We start from the raw sequence: 19,865 nt of genomic DNA, 5'->3' as shown, positions 1-19,865 counted from the left end.
CGACACAATGGGGGGTGGGGGCAGGAGAGCTGAAGTGGGACCTGAGAAGCGGAGGATCTGGACTACTCTGTGCAAAAATCACTGCACATAGGAAGGAAGTTTAAACTGTTTTTTACCTAAAAATAACACAAAACTTTAGTATCACTTTACCTAGTTCAGGATTCTGGACATGCTACACATGGCCCAAAAAACACAATACACGGGGTGTGTGTAGAACAGCCCTCCTGCACTGTTGGTGTGACCCCCCCCCCCAAATTCTTGGCTCTAAATGATGAGATATCTATATATTATACACACACACACACACACACCTTTCAATAGCTGTCCTCCCCAAGCCCTCTCATGATCCAGTGCTGTGCCTGTCTGCAGCAACTCTTCTCCTCTCTTTTCACATAGAAGACTTGGCAACAGCAGGAGCAATTGGCTTCTGCTGCTGTCAGTCAAAGCCGGAGTGGAGTGGGGAGCTGAGCTGTGCATGTCTATGGATGCACACAGCCTGGCTCAAGAATGAGCCTGCATGTGCACCCGCATAACAAGTGGCTTGTTATGGTGGCACACACAGAAGAGGAGCCGAAAGTGCTGGCGGGATATGTCCGAAAAGGAGGTTCAGGCCACACTGTACAAACCCACGGCACAGAACAGGCAAGTATAAGATGTTTATTATTTTAATAGAACAAAAAAATAAGCTTTACAAACACTTTGTGTTAAAGACTTTAAAAATTGCTCTTGGCCATAGGGGGGGGGGGGGGGGGGGGGGGGGGGGGGGCATAGAGGTGTGAGGTGGTAAAGTAGTTAACTTATAAAATCATAATCAACACACCTCTATAAAATTTTTCTCTCTACATTTATATGCAGAAGTGCAATGCTACAGGTTGAAACTTCCATTGTAGGAGTGCCAACAGTAGTTACATATTTTATTATTATGTGAAGTCCCATTTCAAAAACACAGGACTAATAAAGTGGTTCTAAAGCCTAAGCATTCCTTGCATGAAGGTAAAGGTGGGGGTCGGTGGGTGCCTATACTTATCTATTCTGAAAAATCGCTCAGACCTTGTCACGCGATTTTCACCCCAGATTCAAACTTATCTGAACAAAAATATTACACATTCCAGTCAGTAAGTGCCAGTTCACAATTGTCAACCTGACAAGTCACGCTCCATTCAGTACAATGGAACCGATCTAATAGGAGCGACTCAAGTTCCTGTACTACTTACTTGGGGGGGCGACTTCAAAGCAGCTTACATTGACGTCTATACAGAAGTCGTTTTGAAAGTCACGCTGTACGGGGAAGCTTCAGAGGAGTCAGATGAGTGTAGGGCGACTTTAAAGCCGCCCCAGTGTGAACAAGCACTAATACACTCAAAAGATGGCAAAAAAGATGGCAAGCAAAGAATTTGAAAGCACTTGTTTAGTAACAAAATATGTTAATGTTTAGCATATTCAAATAAAATATAACCCCTGCATAACAGGCTAAGAAAACTATGCTTAAGACCTACAGGCAATAATGGAGTTTCAGGTTTAGAAAAGCTTTGCTCATTCTGGAAGTTGCTTATCCTAGAACAGTCATCCAACTTTAACTCCCACTAACCATGTTCAATAACATTTGAGAAAAGGAAATGCAAAACACATTCCAACTCCACACGATAGTTGGTGAATTGCTATGCTGTACAATCAGCTACTCACGCCAATAGCGGACAAGTATTGTGACATTCAAGCTTTTGTTAGTGTGAAAAATGATATGCACACAAAAAAAAAAAAATCAATCAAACATTATACCACACACAGCTTTTTTCCACTCGCTGTGATTTCTGAAAAGTGATCCACATTAGAGTCACTCTTCAGAGAACATTTGAGAAGCAGTGAGGTGGCATTGTATCGCCTTCTCATTGCCCGTTTTAGCCCCATAAACCTTGGGCTACCACTACATGCATTGTGCACAGATGCAGGAAGGTTACAGTGTGGCCCCATTCACTTAAATAGGTCAGACTTGGCAAGCAGCAGTGCCCACTAAGCGCAACAGAGGGTATAACTCCTGCTGTGGCATGTGTACACCCCCCACTGCTGCTTTCCCAGCTAAAGGAGCAGTTGATGGTGGTAAAAACTAAGCTCAACCACTGGGTTTTACTGCTCCTAAATGTAATCGAGCCCTTCCTGCAATATGGTTAAATTATTTTTAAATATTTTGTGAAACTTGACATTGGTTTCTGAATGATTCCATACTTAAAAGGTCTCTTCATCCTCAGGCCTGTGCATGCACTATTCAGCATATCAGACAAGTAATACACTTTGTCCCTTCAACATACAACAGCACGGATAGTTCACTAACGGCCATTACAGAAAACATTTTCAGTCAGTTTTTTTTTTTTTTTTACAAAAGTGAAGGCATACTTGGAGTTAATTCCAACAAGATACTTCATGGACTTATCCCCATTTACAACTGACAGATTACTAAAAACCCCTGAAGACAGACATCACTATTTCTGGGACCCCGATGTTGAACCTTCTGATCTCTGCATCTTCAACTGTAGAGCTGCTGCAGCTGCTATGCCCAACCCTCCCCTCCTATTGCCCAATCACAGAAGCCCTTGTAATATATGTGAGAGCATTCACAAAAATATACCGGCTTCTGTACTGCATAGGGGAGGGGCGGGCATAGCTGCTCTGTGTGTGCTCCTCTCCTCTCACAGCCCAGCGTGAGACCTCAGCAGAGCCGTAAACCTGACGGAATGTAAAACAATAAAGTCCACAATGTAGAAGTCCACTCATGCATCTCATTGGACTTAATTTATAGTGGGCCTGCACTTTTAACAAAGCGTCCGATTTCCTAGAATTCGGGTTAAAAGGGGTTTTTTCAGGGGCACCAGGAGCCGTATTTTTTTTTTTTTATTAATAATATATTTCATGCGCACCTTTAGTTATACCAAATCTGCATTTTAAAAACCGAGAAAAAAATAAATAAAACCACAAACACATGTGCACTTAAAAAAATAAAAAAAATCTTGCATTAGAGAAATAAAATGACAAAAACAGGAATCCTACCTGTCTTCCTCTTTCGCAGAGTCCATCATCTTCAAACCATAGACTTCAAAATCATCCCAAAATGTGTCATCCACCAATGGTTTACTGTCTGATGGAGTTAAAGTATCCTTGCTAGCACCCTTGATTTTCTTTTGTACTCCCTCAGCGCACACAGAGCCAGGCTCCGCTGCCGTGTTAACCTTTTCAGCTTTACTACATTTTTGTACATTGGCATGCAATTCCCTCTTTTCTCTTCTAGAGCTCCTGGCTTCCTTTCCATTCTCATCCGTTATTAGTGGGTCCTTTCCAGAAACTGTAGGATGCGTTTTTCGAATTTTAGGTCGGACAACTGGCTCGTTTGTTGGGTCAGTTTTAGCACCTCCTGTATTGTTTTCATTACAAATTCCAAGGCTATATTTCCCAATTAAGTCAGTTTTACTTTTGTTTTGTTGGGATTCATAAAGGTCTACACTTCCAACACCCGTACCTTCATCCTCTGATACAGAGCTAGCAGAAAAACTCCATGGTGCAGTGTATAGGTCCAGGGTCGAATGCTGGGATAATGAGGCGATACGCCCCGGAGATAAACTGTCCTGTGCACACGTGCGATTGTTGGTGAAGTCTGAAATTATTTCATTGGGAGAATCTTTTTGGAGTTCACATATTGTATTGCTAAGGAGATGTGGGTTTCCATCTGCCTCAGTTTTTAAAGAAACATCTTCATAAAGACTAACATTTTCTTCTCCATCACTGCTGTCTGGCTCAAACGAGTCTATAGTAACAAAACAGACATCATTTTGATGAGCGTGGTGTGGGTGATCCACTGGAGCATGCATGAAAGTTTTAGAGCTTTCCTCGAGGTCACTGTTATTTAATTTCTGCCAGCCTCTAGCATGTTCAGACATTGGCAAGGGGGGCAAAGCATGTTCCTCAGAGTCAGTAAACAGAGACAAACCAGCATTAGTATTCAGTGTTTTGCTCCCTTCTTGCAAATCAGTCGACAAAGCGCTACACATGCTGGAAAGTGACGAATCATGGCTTTCACTGGAAGCTAAAAATGAAAAAAAAAAATTTACATTGGAAAACCTGCTAAAAACAGTTAACAGCAATAAATGTTAAAAATACAAAAACGATCCAAATACCGTATATACTCGAGTATAAGCCGAGATTTTCAGCCTCTTTTTTGAGGCTGAAAGTGCCCCCCTCGGCTTATACTCGAGTCATCGCTGTCTGCCCGCTCGATCAGCGTGTCGAGCAGACAGACAGCGGCCATTCTATTCAAAAGCCGCGCCTCCGGCTCCGCCTTCGCCTGTGATAGGCGGAACACTGAATTTCCCAGCAGCCTGTGTTCCGCCTATCACGGACATCGTATCATCCTCGTACTACGGACGAGGATGATACGACGTCTGTGATAGGCGGAACACAGGCTGCTGGGAAATTCAGTGTTCCGCCTATCACAGGCGAAGGCGGCGGCGCAGCTTTTGAACTTTACAATGGCCGCCGACGAAGAGGGCACGGGACGGAGGCAAGGCAAGGCACGGCACGGCACGGGACGGGACGGGGGCAAGGCAAGGCACGACACGGGACGGAGGCAAGGAGGCAAGGCACGGCACGGGACGGAGGCAAGGAGGCAAGGCACGGGACGGAGGCTCGGGACAAAGGTAGGCTGGACACACACACACACACACACACACACACACACACACACACACACACACACAGGGATGGATGGATGGATGGAGACACACACACACAGGGATGGATGGATGGATGGAGACACACACACACAGGGATGGATGGATGGATGGAGACACACACACACAGGGATGGATGGATGGATGGATGGAGACACACACACACAGGGATGGATGGATGGACACACACACACACACAGGGATGGATGGACGGACACACAGGGATGGACGGACACACAGGGATGGACGGACACACAGGGATGGACGGACACACACACAGGGATGGACAGGCATGTCTCACCCTCGGCTTATACACGAGTCAATAAGTTTGCCAGTTTTTTGGGGGGTAAATTGGGGGCCTCGGCTTATATTCGGGTCGGCCTATACTCGAGTATATACGGTATTATATATTACTTTGGAACAATGAAATACTTCTAACAGAAAATTATCATAATATTTAGCTATTCTTTGGCAAATCTGTGCTAAATCTCTAAATCTAAACATACCAAAGCAGATCTTGCCCCAATAATGGAAGGCCTGTGTATTTTGTTCCTACAGTTAAAGTGTTACTAAACCAAGGACCCTGCATTCCCTATACCTGGTCTCTCACAGTACACAGAATGTGGAAATGCAATAGTTTTAGTAAATATAAACTGCTAAATACCTTTTTACATCAGCAGTTGGAGCATTCTTGCGACTTGTATCAGTGTCTGCTTAAAACTTGTAAGGAGGAGGAGGCATTTTTATTTCCCCTGACCTGCTGTCTGGACAGTGTCGATTAGCCCTGTACTGATCACATGCACTCTCTAGCAATATACAAACTGAGCATGTGCAGCCTGACTCAATGCTCTGTTCTACCAGTAGATGGGTTGGAGTCAGTTAAAGAAAAGGAGGATCAAAGAGAAAAAGATGACACAGCCTTTATACAGAATACTGACGATTAACCCCTTATGTTCCACAATGAGTATAAGTATGCTTTACTGCATATACAGACTTTGTTTCGGTTATAAAAATTAGAAAATAATTGTTCAGATTTAGGCCAAAATGTATTCTGCTACATTAGGAAAACAACCCAAATCAGTGTATATTAAACATTTTACTACTCTGGAGAAGTGATCAGGAACATTGATTGCTTATAGCAGGCATTTTGCTGAACAAAACTGATTTAGTTTGTTTTGTGGTGATTAGCTAGAGCTAACCACATGGTACAGATGGGCTGTGATTGACCAATCACAGCTAGCAACACAATTGTACACAATCGATGGCATGAAAGGAAGCCATCCATTGTTTACAAACGGATATGTGAGCTGCTGTCATTGGTCACAGAGGTCACATGGTACCAGCAGTGAGCCGGTACACCAGGGGACTCCAAACTATGGCCCTCCAGTTCGGGAGCTACAATTCCCATCATGCCTAGTCATGTCTGTGAATGTCAGTTTTACAATGCCTCATGGGACGTGTAGCTCCACCACAACTAGAGGGCCATAGTTTGGATACAGGCGCTAAATCAACAGCTGTATCCAGTGGACGCAACTGGTGACAGATCGTGCTGCTGCACCTACTGAGAGGACGTCCAGTCAGAAGGAGGAAGGGCTTATTCATATACCTACCATATCTCTTTCACATATACACAAGTATTCATAGCTTTTGCTCAATACTTTGGCACCAATTACAGCCTCAAGACTTTGAGTATGATGCTACCTACACACTTGGCACACCTATTTTTTTTGGCAGTTGCTCTCATTCTTCTTTGCAGGACCTCTCCGACTCCATCAGGTGGGATGGGGAGTGTTGTTGAACAGCCATTTTCAGATCTCTCCAGAGATGTTCATTTGGGTTCAAGTCTGGGCTACTCAAGGACATTCACAGAGTTGTCCCATATCCACTCCTTTGTTATCTTGGCTGTGTGCTCAGGGTCGTTGTCCTGTTGGAAGATAAACCTTTGCCCAGGAGCTCTCTAGAGCAGGGTTTCATCAAATGGGTCTCTGTACAATGCTGCATTCATCTTTCCCTTGATCCCGACTACCCCTGCCACTTGAAAACATCAACAGCAGGATGCTGCCACCACGCTTCACTGCAGGAATGTTATTGGCTAGGTGATGAGTGGTGCCTGGTTTCCTCCAGAAATGATGCTTGCCATTCAGGCCAAAGAGTTCAATCTGTTTCATCAGACCGGAGAATTTTGTTTCTCATGGTCTGAGAATCCCTGCCTTTTGGCAAACTCCAGGCGGGCTGTCATGTGCCTTTTACGAAGGAGCATCTTCCGTCTGGTGGCTAGCTGGAGAGATTGTTGTTCTTCTGGAAGGTTCGCCTCTCCAGAGAAAACGCTGGAGCTCTGAGTGACCATCTGGATCTTGGTCACCTCCCAGACCAAGGCCCTTCTTCCCTGATCGCTCAGTTTGGTCAGACAGCATGCTCTTGGAAGAGTTCTGGTGGTTTCAAACTTCTATTTAGGAATGATGGAGGTCACTGTGCTCATTGGGCACAGAAATGTTTTTGTACCCTTCCCCAGTTCAGTGTCACGATAAAATCCTATTTTGGAGGTCAGACAATTCCTTGGACTTCATGCTTGGTTTGTGCTCTGACATGGGCTGTTAACTGTGGGACCTTCCAAACCATCTCCAATCAACTGAATTTACCACAGGTGGCCTCCAATCAAGTTGTAAAAACATCTCAAGGATGATCAGTGGAAACAGGATGCACCTGAGCTTAATTTTAAGTGTCATGGCAAAGACTGTGAATACTTATGTACATGTGATTTTTTTTTTTTTGCAAAGATTTCAAAACAAACTTCTTTCTTGTTGTCATTATGGGGTATTGTTGGTAAATGTTGAAGTAAATAAATTTAATCCGTTTTGGAGTAAGGCTAAAATAACAAAAAATGTGGAAAAACTGAAGCACTGAATACTTTCCAAATGCATTGTATGTTAACTTTGATTCTACAGTGTTTTTTTTGTTTTTGTTTTTTTATTCTTTGCTGCAGTTGGGTATGGGTAAGCATAGTTAATAAGCAGCAGACCTTGTTTGAAACTTATAGACAGGCACCTTGAAGGATGCTAGAGATTAAACTGGACCTTGCACAAAGTTTAGGGTGCCTCAGGATATAAAAAACCCATAGTAATCAACCGTGCAAACTTAAAGCTGAACTCCAGGAATTCAGACACTTTTTAAAATGTACCAGACTACTATGGGTTAACACCAACGAGGTGCTTTATATGGCGCTTTAATTTACATTACTGTGTACTGGGAGCACAGCTATTGCTTCACTTCCAGCATTCCAATGCTGGACCTTCTGGTGTTCATTCCAGCAAATGCAGCTGCTCTGCCTGTCTTTTCCCTTTCCTCATGCCCAGTCACAGAGTTCTTGCGTTTTGTGTATGGGTTCATATAAAATACAAAGTCTTCTGTGAATGGAAACTGGAGAGGAGGGGCAGACAGAGCCACTGCTGTGTAAGAAAGCAGCATCTCTTTTAAAGTGCTGGGAGTATAGGGATAGCTGTACTCCACAAAATTGTCTGCTGTAAATAAAAATAAAAGCGATAAGTCCAAGAGGTGGCATGCGCCTTGTTGGACTTAACCACTTTCTAAAATATTCTTCCTTACTATGGGTTGACTGTCTGGAGTTCAGCTTTACCTCAAGCTAGGTGGAGGTGTAAAGGGGGTCCCAGCCTGACTTTTCCCAATATTAGAATCAATGTAACAGTTTACTTAGTGTTTTGGTGTCTCCACAGTCTTGTTTAGTAAATGTACACCAACAACCCACTGTCAACTGATGCGCACATATTAACACACATGGAACAGCATTCAATTTCTGCAGGCTGTTAATGAGCATCCAAACAACTAACATTTACCCAACTCTCTCCCCCTCTAACACCAGCAACATGTTTTGTTTCACATTTATAGGTTGTTGCCCAATAAAATAAAACACCCATATGCATAAATGTGACCAACATGCATTCTAACATGCGTGCATAGATTTGAAACTGGCCTAAGCGTTTCACCTTTAGACCCTAGGGATTTTATTCAAGGCAAACAAAATCTTTATGAAGTTGCTGAAAAGGTGAAATGTGACTAGTGCACCGTGTTTCTTTCTTCACGTTATAAGACCTAGGGCAGGGCAGCCAACCTTGGCACTCTAGTTGTGACTCTACAAATCCCATGAGGTATTGCAGGTCTCCAGCAATCAACAGGCATGACTCCCACAAGCAGGGGTATGATGAGATTTGTTTCACCACACCTGGAATGCGATCGATACCCATCCTGTACCTAGGTTTTCCAGGAACTTAAAGCTAACAAATAGTATAGTTAAAAAGGACCCCCTCAGAGAATGCAGATCGGGCTTGTTATTTTCTGAGCCACTGACAGAAAACAGGCATGCAACCACCAGATTGAAGTCATCTACTGATCCAAACGCTTATTTTGGGTCACTAACCTACAGAAGCCAGAGTCAGAATGACCATAAAGGGAATCAATTTTGGGAAGAGCATTGGCAGGCTGTTTTTTTTCTACACGACTAAGTGGAGAATGGTTTAGCCTGTCAAGTCTTGTCATCAAGGTCCCTACTGGGGCAATTTCCCCTCAGTTCCTCTTAGAATAGGAAGAAATTTAAAACCACTCCACTCGTTCATCAAAAAAAGAAAAAAGGAAGAAGTAGTAGGAAAGTGTTACAACTTCTGACAAAGGACCTTCCTATTAGTGTCAACCACATGCTCAATATCTTCTACGGGTGTCACAGGCACAGGTGATTAAGCAGCTTTCCCCAACAAAAGGTCAAAGACAGAAATAACAAACCTGACAAATGTAACTGTTCCCAATGCAATCAAAAACTAAAAAACAAACACACGCACACACCCTTTGGGTTATCCATGTACAATACAAGGATTTTTAAACGTAGCAGATCCCTACCTTTTGTTATTCTGAAGAGATCAGTGTTTCTTTGTGCCCATGTACTAATTGAGGCTAATGGGAGTGGTTTCATAATTATCAACCAGCTGCTGCACCTGCAGGGCTGTAATGAGGAAAATTGCAGGGTGTGCTTCCCTTTAGACGCGATTTCCTGATGTATGTTACCAAAAATTACATTTTTGTTGCAGGGGATGCCAAAAATCCAACTTGTACCTTAGTGCAGAGTTCTGGGAAAAAAACAGTGAGCCAAATCACACAAGCAGGAAATTATGTTTTTTGGGGGGGCGTACAGTACACCATCAGTGTACAGAACACCTCCAGGTATTGCATATTACAGAGCTGCAGATTGGGGAAAAAAAAAAAAAAGGGAATTTTTTAATAACATCCACTTTCAATATGACTGTCGCACATTGTATATTATGAGAGAAAAAAAAAAAATGTATATATGTATATATATATATATATATATATATATATATATATATATATATATATAATTTTATTATATACACATATGCAGACACACATGCAGGGCAGTGATGCAGTGCCGTAGCGCCAAAAGTGGCCTGGTCATTAAGGGAGGAAAATGTCCTGGTCTGCAAGTGGTTACGGCGATCAACTTGTCAACCAGACAACAAATCACAACACCACACACACTGGGGTGGATTTACTAAAACCGGGGAGTGCCAAATCTAGTGCAGCTCTGCATGGTAGCCAATCAGCTTTTAACTTCAATTTGTTAAAATTAAGCCTTGTCAAAAGACAGTGAAAGCTAAATGGTTTCTACGCAGAGATACCCAGATCAGGCACACCTCAGTTTTTAGCAAATTTGAGTTACTACCATTAGTAACCAAATCAAGTTTTATTATTTTACAGAAACCTTCATTGCTATGGACAATAAGTCTGTTCTCCATTTTATGTTATCAGTTCTATTCACTATAAATGAACATATGCACAACCCAAATTTCAAAAAAGTTGGAGGGTGTATAAAATCCATGCGACAATTTCCAAATCTCACTTTTCACCGGCCGAACACATTTAGACGGCCCTGTGTAAATAAAATTACCATGCAGACAGCATGCTCCCAGTACAGTAAACGGTGGGTACTGGAAAGCTCCCGATGCATACTTGAGATTGGGAGCTATCCGATTAAGTGATCTGAATGTTCATCTCCACCTTCCGCCATTTAGAACCTCTTAAAGGGCTGGGAAGTGTTGACGGGAGGTGGGTTAAGCCATATTTTATTTACAACAGCAGAAAACAAAATGTTTAAAAGGGCAACTCCACTTACATGGGAGTATGTATGAGAATTTTTTATATTATATATATATATATATATATATATATATATATATATATATATATATATATATATATATATACACACACACATACATACACATATATATATATATATATATATACACATACATATATATATATATATATATATATATATATATATATACACACACACACACACACACACACACACACACATATACATATATACACACATATATACATATACACACACATATATACATATATACACACATATATACATATACACACACATATATACACATATACACACACACACACACACACGTTATATTTTAACTGAATCTTAAAAAAAAAAAAAAAAACACCTTTCCTTTTCAATCTGCAGCTCTGTAATTCTCCCCCCCAGAAAGATAGTTTTATTGTAATTGTAATTTTTGGTGAGATACTGCCAAGGGTAATCTCTTAAAAAAAAAAAAGTATACAAATCCTGCAGCAGCTGACTGATAATTATGAGACTGCTACCATTCATTCACTTTGCACATGGACACAGGCCAACAAACAGCTCTATCTTAACCACTTCAGCTCCGGACCAATAAATACCTTAAGGACCAGAGGTCTTTTTGCAATTTCGCACTGCGCTGCTTTAACTGGTAATTGCGCGGTCATGCAATATTGCACCCAAACGAAATTTGCGTCCTTTTCTTCCCACAAATAGAGCTTTCTTTTGATGGTATTTGATCGCCTCTGCGATTTTTTTTTTTTTGCGATATAAATGGAAAAAGAGCGAAAATTTTGAAAAAAAAAGATATTTTCTTCTTTTTGTTATAAGAAAAATCGAATAAACTAAATTTTAGTCATACATTGAGGGCAAAATTTATTCAGCCACATGTCTTTAGTAAAAAAAATGTCAATAAGCGTATATTTTTTGGTTTGCGCAAAAGTTATAGCGTCTACAAACTAGAGTACATTTTCTGGAATTTACACAGCTTTTAATTTATGACTGCCGATCTCATTTCTTGAGGTGCTAAAATGGCAGGGCAGTACAAATCCCCCCCAAATGACCCCATTTTGGAAAGTAGACACCCCAAGGAAATTGCTGATGGGTATGTTGAGCCCATTGAATATTTATTTTTTTTGTCCTAAGGGATTGAATAATGACAAAAAAAAATAAAAAAATTTTTTTACAAAAAGTTGTCACTAAATGATATATTGCTCACACATGCCATGGTTATATGTGGAATTGCACCCCAAAATATATTCCGCTACTTCTCCCGAGTATGGGGATACCACATGTGTGGGACTTTTTGGGAGTCTAGTCGCGCACGGCACCCCGAAAACCAATCACCACCTTCAGGATTTCTAAGGGTGCAAATTTTTGATTTAACTCCTCACTACCTATCACAGTGTCGAAGGCCATAAAATGCCAAAATAGCACAAAACCCCCCAAAATGACCCCATTTTGGAAAGTAGACACCCCAAGCCATTTACTGAGAGGCATGTTGAGTCCATGGAATATTTTATATTTTGCCACAAGTTGCGGGAATATTACAAACTTTTTTTTTTTTGGCACCAAGTTGTCACTAAATGATATATTGCTCACACATGCTATGGGCATATGTGAAATGACACCCCAAAATACATTCTGCTGCTTCTCCTGAGTACGGGGATACCACATGTGTGGGACTTTTTGGGAGTCTAGTCGCGCACGGCACCCCGAAAACCAATCACCACCTTCAGGATTTCTAAGGGTGCAAATTTTTGATTTAACTCCTCACTACCTATCACAGTTTCGAAGTCCATAAAATGCCAAAATAGCACAAAACCCCCCCAAATGACCCCATTTTGGAAAGTAGACACCCCAAGCTATTTACTGAGAGGCATGTTGAGTCCATGGAATATTTTATATTTTGCCAAAAGTTGCGGGAATATTACAAACTTTTTTTTTTTTTGCACAAAGTTGTCACTAAATGATATATTGCTCACACATGCTATGGGCAGAAGTCAAATTACACCCCAAAATAAATTCTGCTGCTTCTTCCGAGTACGGGGATACCACATGTGGGGGACTTTTTGGGAGCCTAGCCACGTACGGGACCCCGAAAACCAAGCACTGCCTTCCGGATTTGAATATAAAATGCTACCAAAAAACCTGTTAGCGATGGCAGGGATCAGGCCTGACTCTGCGATCGCTGCAGTTATGCGTTTAGTGTTTTGTAAGTGACAGTGATCGATCGATACTGCACTTGGGTGGGCTGGGCAGAGGGGCAAAACGCAGGTGCCAGCAGGTATTTGGGCTGATCCCGCTAACAATGCGTTTTTTTGGAACCCTAAACTGCTGGGGACGCTAGTATAGATCTGATCAGATCAGATATTGATCTGTTCAGATTCTATACCACTACGGGAGGTGTATGCTTTGTGTGTGGGTGTTAGCGGTACTGGCACTAACCTAGCGCTGCCTGGGGCGACGCAGACCCTGACCCTAAAACCTAGTTGATATCACCCGCCGGGTGATCAGGGGGTTAAACCTTTATTGGGTAATAAATGGTGGGTGCCCTGATGCTATAAAAAACAAACTAACCAGAGTCACCCGTAACACTTATACGGTGATCAGTGGTGAAAGGGTTAACTAGGAGCAATCAGGGGGTTCAAATTTTTATTAGGTAGTATATGGGGGTCCCCGGCGCTATATAAAAACCTGACGGGGAACCTAAATAACTAACTGGCTAACCAGCGTCACCAGTGACACTTATACTGTGATCGCTGGTGAAAGGGGGTGAAAGGGTTAACTAGCAGCAATCAGGGGGTTAAAACCATTATTGGGTAGTATATCGGGGTACCTAGCGCTATAAAAACCTGGCGGTGAACCTAAAAAAATAACTAGCTACCTAGCGACACTAGCGACACTGATGCAGCGTTCAGAAAAATTATCGCTTAGTGACACTGGCAAAAGGGGGTGAAAGGGTTAACTAGCGGAAATCAGGGGGTTAAAACCATTATTGGGTAGTATATCGGGGTACCTAGCGATATAAAAACCTGGCGGTGAACCTAAAAAAATAACTAGCTACCTAGCGACACATGCAGCGATCAGAAAAATGATCGCTTAGTGACACTGGCAAAAGGGGGTGAAAGGGTTAACTCTAGGGGCAATCAGGGGGTTAAATCTTTATTGGGGGGTGATAGGGGGCTACCCTGGACCTAACACTAACTGTCCTGACAGTTTTTACTGTCACAACTGACACTGAATGCATTGATCAGTAAAGAAATGATCAATGCAATCAGTGACACTGACTGGGGGGGGAGGGGGGGCGGGGGGCGATCGGGGGGGTTTGTGTGCCTGTGTGTACCTACATGTCAGTGTAGTGTTGGTGCACACTTACTTTTACTCTTCTCCTCGTAGTCCGGTCAAAAAGACCGCCCCGAGGAGAATGACATCACTTCCTCCTTCCTGTGTAAACAATACACAGGGGAGGAAGCTTCTCATTGGCCAGGAGCGATCCAGAGGGGGTGGCCGAAAACCAACGGCCATCCCCTCATCACGGAGCGCTCCTGGACCGAATCGGACCGCCGTAACCAGCGGGAGGGGGTCCGACCGGACCCCCCACCCGCTGGAAGGCAATCACGTAGATGTACGTGATTGTGCCTGCCTGTGCCATTGTGCTGACGTACATTGGCAATACGGCGGTCCTGAAGTGGTTAAGAACAAAAAGGTAAGAATCTACAGCAATGTGTTAAAATCTCTGCAATGTACATAGATCACTCAGAGAATAATGTCCCCCCCACCCCCCCCCCCCCCAACAAAAGTGAAGAAAATTCACAATTTTAAGAAAAAAAAATAATGCAATTTTGAAAATCGAAGGCAGCAACATGCCTCAAAGTTATTTGAAATTGGGGGGTTGTATTAGCTCAGCTAAGTCTTCTAAACAAATATTCAGTCAGTCATTCACAGATCACGATTAAACACAAAAAAAAAAAAAGAAGATGCATTTGAAGAATTACTTTACAATCTATCAAATGATAATTAGATCCCAGTACAGATTTTTTGGAAGCAGCGTACAAGAAATGAATTAGATTAATGCTTATAAGCTTTCTCCCTGAAGAGCAATAACACAGTTTGCTTGATCTCAATGAGCAGGAAGGTGCTCTTGTTCATCTAAAATCTCAACCAGAGATACTTGTCCCCCACAGATTTCTACTCAAGGGTTTATGGGGGTACTGCTTGTTAAAGTACAATTTATCATACTTTCTTCACCGTGTTGCAGCCCATGGGAAGCCCTTGCCCCACTGAAAAGCACAACTGTTTACAAATTAACCAATAAATCATAGAAAAAGAAAAAATATTTTACTTTAATGCAATGTTATTTAATTTATTTTTACACATGGTATACTGCCAATAATGCACAAATGCCAAAGGGTTAACAAAAAGCCATACTTTGTAAATATTGGCTTTTTCTAAAAAGGGGTACATAGAGTGACCAAAAAAAAAAAAAAACTCATCAGATCCCCTACAGATTGTTAGTTTGCCCACTTACAAAGAAATGGAGGGTGTATAATTTATCATAGGTATATTTTAAATGATAAAAACATAATATCAACCAAGAATCCAGAAAAAAAAAAAAAAAACATGTTATATTTACCTCTATGCAAGGGTTTTGCACAGAGCAGCCCCGATCCTTCTCTTCTGGGGCCTCCTGGCAGGGCTGCCTACTCCTCATCAAGTGCCCCCATGGTGAGCCGCATTGTGTGGGGACACTCCAGTCCTGCTGTGTGTTAATTGAGCAGCAGCAGGACTCGGCCCCACCGCCCGTGTCACTGGATTTGACTGACAGCAGTGGGAGCCAATAACTCCTGCTGCCATCAATCTATCCAAAGAGGTCCTGAGACAGCGGCTGGAGCTGCTGGGCTCTGTCTCAGTGCTGGAAAGATTGGGTTCAGGTAAAGGGGGCAGAATGCATTAAGGTGAAAAATCAAGACTTCAACTCCTTTAAGGTCTAGAAACTGGCTAGGCCACACCATGACCTTAATATGCTTCTTCCTAAGGCACGCCTTTGTTGCCTTAGAGGTATGTTTTCAGTCATTGTTATGCTGGAAGACCCATCTTCCGTGTTCTGGCTGAAGGAAGAAGTTTCTCATCCAAGATTTTACAATACATGGCCCCTCCATGCGGCAAAGTCTGCCTGTACCTTTAGCAGAAAAACAGCTCCAAAGTATAATGTTTCCACTTCCACAGCACTTTCTCCCATTCATTTAGATGTTCATTAGCAAACTTCAGATGGGCCTGTACATGTGCCTTCTTGAGGGGGACCTTGCGGGCACTGGAGGATTTCAATCCATGGTGGCATATTGGGTTACTAATGGTTTGTTTGGTGACTGTAGTCCCAACTGCCTTGAGATCATTCACAAGCGCCTCTCGTGTAGTTCTGGTCTGATCCCTCACTTTCTCATGATCATCCTTACCCCACGAGGCGAAATCTTGCATGGAGCTCCAGACCGAGGGCTATTGATGGTTATTTTGTATTAGTTCCATTTTCGGATAATTGCTCCAACGGTTGTCTCCTCACCAAGTTTCTTGCTGATGGTCTTGTAGCCCATTCCAGCCCGTGTGCAGGTCTACACAGTCTTGTCCCCGACATCCTTTGACAGCTCTTTGATCTTGTATTTGTATTTTATACACCTAACGAGTTGTTGTTAGAGCACCTTCTTAAATTGTCAGGACTAATCTGTGTAGCACATACTGTAGCGAATGCCCCCCCCCTCCCCCACACACAGCGTCACGTCCAGCTATATAATGACGCTGCCCGTCACACTGTCAGGATGACGTATTAGACGATGCCCAGGCTGAGCTCAGCACTGAAGTTTCTCAACACTGACATGGTCACTGGAACGGATCCTGGTCGGTAAGTGAGGAGTACCTGTATTTAGTGACCATATCCACCCCTTAATCTCCTCTTTTACCACTACAATATTTCTCCAATCTTAAATAAAAAAAGCCTTCAAAAGAAGTGACACCACCAAAAATACACATTTTTCTCTTTTGATATGTAGACATAAGAAATTATGAAGTAGAACATGAGTACTAGTTTTCACACAAATTATTTTTTCCACTATTTTTCCACTTTCAAAAAGAGGAACTCTTCTACCATGAGAATGTTTATTAGCTTGGGCTCTTTCTGACTCACTGCCTTTAAAACCGGGAATGAACTAATCTTTGACGTTAGCCATGCAGTCACTTGATTCCTGGGGTAACAGATGTACTGCAAAGCCTTCCAGCCTCCCTAAAGGAGCTGATAAGGACACACTCATTGCACACCTTGCCATTACTTCCATATAGAGGAACTTTTCCCTTTTCCACATGTATTGAAAAATGTTTTTTTTTTTTTTCTTGGCAAAGGCTGCTCTCTTATGCTTCCCCATATTCATTGTAGCAATAAATATGTTACATTCATAAGAAGAATAACATATCACACACTTAAATTGTTTTCCTTCTGCACACTGCCCAATTCCAGGCCTTCACCTTCACTCTCACTCTTCTGCCGAGCTGAAGATCTGTTAGGACTCTCTAGAGAGGGTCGGAAACTAATATATGCGTGTCTTCTTCCATATCTCCTCCCAGTGAGCGTCTGATATCCCCCAGAAGGTTTAGGCCAGGCAGTCTTACCAGCTTCCTGACCCATTCCTGCAATAAAATAATCATAATTAAATTGCAATTCCAAACAAGTAAAAGCAACAAAAGTCATTCAGCTAGCCAATAATGATATCCAGTAAAACAGCGGATGTGTTTATGGTCGTCTTCACTCAATTTACCTTAATCCATGTTCTGAGCAAGTAGTAAGTAACTCAATCCATAGTGAGTCAGTAAGAAAATTCTTCCTGGAGCCTGTGTCATGTACCTTACTTTTTCCCTCTGCTTTCAGCATCACAAATTACATTTACATTTTCAAGGCAGGTGTGAATCTAAGCGATCATTTCTTGTTTTTTTAAATATATATCAGGCTAGGAATTCCATAGATGTCTTAAAGTATAGCTAAAGCCAAAACGTTTTTGTTTAAAATTTAGATGAAATAGAAAATGGCAAAAATATTTTAGTGGAAATTGTGACGATTTCCCCTCATTTAGCAGAGAGGAAATTTCTTCAGATAGTACCCTTCCTAAAGCGTTGTCAACAGAACAAGTGTCTCAATTATATCCCTTTATTCTTGCTCTGGCGACAGCTCATTTTGAATATCCTCCTCACTTTCAGGTGTTCGTGACAGAGGTCACTAAAACAAAAGAGTAAATCTTCAAGATGGATGCAGACAGTGATCAAAGTAGTTGTAAACTGTTACACCACTTGTATGTACAGGTAAGCCTATAACAAGGCTTACCTGTAGGTACTGTGAATATCTCCTAAACTTGTACAGTGTAGGAGATATTCAGATAGCATAGAGCCGATGACATTGGCGCATGCACTCTGAAGGGCTGGCTTACAGTGCCGAACCTTGTGCGCATGAGTGACGTCATCGTGGCTCCGGAGCCTGCAAACCCAGAAGAAACACGGGGGGCTAACGTCAGCCATCTAAGCGGTGGACAGGCGCGCTAGAAGGGCTTCGGTCCAAGGTTTTTTTTTTTTAACATATATACACATACAGTGGGGCAAAAAAGTTCTCCCACTTAAAAAAAAAAAAAAAAAAAAAAGGAGGAGAAGCCTGTAATTATCATAGGTATACCTCAACTATGAGACAAAATGTGGAAACAAATCCATACAGACGACAATTACATTCTCTGATTTTTGAAAGAATTTGCAAATTATGGTGGAATATAAGTATTTTGTCAATATCAAAAGTTCATCTCAATACTTTGTTATATATCCTTTGTTGGCAATGACAGAGGTCAAACGTTTTCTGTAAGTCTTCACAAGGTTGTCAAACTGTTGCTGGCATGTTGGCCCATTCCTCCATGCAGATCTCCTCTAGAGCAGGGATGTTGTTTCGGGGCTGTCGCTGGGCAACACGGACTTTCAACTCCCTCCAAAAGGTTTTCTATGGGGTTGAGATCTAGAGACTGGCTAGGCCACTGCAGGACTTTGAAATGCTTCTTACAAAGCCATTCCTTCATTGCCCGGCCGATGTGTTTGGGATCATCGTCATGCTGAAACACCCAGCCACGTTTCATCTTCAATGCCCTTGCTGATGGGAGGAGGTTTGCATTCAAAATCTACACGGATCAGTCGTCATGTTCCCTTTGCAGAGAAACAGCCCTAAAGCATGATGTTGCCACCCCCATGCTTCAAAGTAGGTATGGTGTTCTTTGGTTGTAACTCAGCATCATCTCTCCTCCAAAACACGACGAGTGGTGTTTCTACCAAACAGTTCTACTTTGGTTTTATCGGACCATAACATTCTCCCAATCCTCTTCTGTATCATCCAAATGCTCTCTAGCAAACCTCAGACGGGCCCGTCTGTACTGTCTTAAGCAGGGGGGCACGTCTGGCACTGCAGGATCTGAGTCCCTGGTGGCGTAGTGTGTTTCTGGGATTTTTGCTCACCGTTCTTGTGATCATTTTGACCCCACTGGGTGAGCTCTTGCATGGAGCCCCAGATCGAGGAAGATCAATGGTCTTGTATGTCTTCCATTTTCTAATTATTGCTCCCATAGTCGATTTCTTCACACCAAGCTGTTTGCCTATTGCAGGTCTACAATTTTGTTTCTGGTGTCCTTCGAAAGCTCTTTGGTCTTCACAATAGTGGAGTTTGCAGTGTGACTGTTTGAGGTTGTGAACAGGTGTCTTTTATACTGATAACAAGTGCCATTAATACAGGTGATGAGTGGAGGACAGAGGAGCCTCTTAAATATGATACAGGTCTGTGAGGGCCAGAAATCTTGTTTGTAGGTGACCAAATACTTAAATTTTCCACCATAATTTGCAAAAAAAATAAATCAGACAGACAATGTGATTGTCTGGATTTGCTTCCACATTTTGTTGCT

The 19,865-nt window shown here is 42.3% G+C and overlaps 1 protein-coding gene across 4 annotated transcripts in view; it reads right to left on the bottom strand.

Moving 5' to 3' along the window:
• PJA2 (praja ring finger ubiquitin ligase 2) overlaps positions 1 to 19,865 on the bottom strand; it is a 76,087-nt gene that overhangs the window by 34,719 nt on the left and 21,503 nt on the right. For 2 of the 4 annotated variants that reach the window (XM_077462305.1, XM_077462302.1), the window contains exons 2-3: positions 17,371 to 17,577; positions 3,040 to 4,069 (exon numbers count right to left, since the gene is read on the bottom strand). In XM_077462305.1, coding sequence (XP_077318431.1) covers positions 3,040 to 4,069; positions 17,371 to 17,575 — 1,235 coding nt within the window. In that variant the 5' untranslated portion in view covers positions 17,576 to 17,577. The remainder of the gene's footprint in view (positions 1 to 3,039; positions 4,070 to 17,370; positions 17,578 to 19,865) is intronic. The other 2 variants (XM_077462303.1, XM_077462306.1) reach the window with 2 other exon arrangements.

This window comes from Lithobates pipiens, unplaced genomic scaffold, assembly GCF_037356315.1.
Source record: "Lithobates pipiens isolate NorthernLeopardFrog02 unplaced genomic scaffold, aLitPip1_a1.2 Scaffold_3, whole genome shotgun sequence".
In the NCBI taxonomy this organism is placed as follows: Eukaryota; Metazoa; Chordata; class Amphibia; order Anura; family Ranidae; genus Lithobates; species Lithobates pipiens.
Note: the sequence above shows the minus strand (reverse complement) of the source record. Positions and strands in the feature narration are given on the sequence as shown.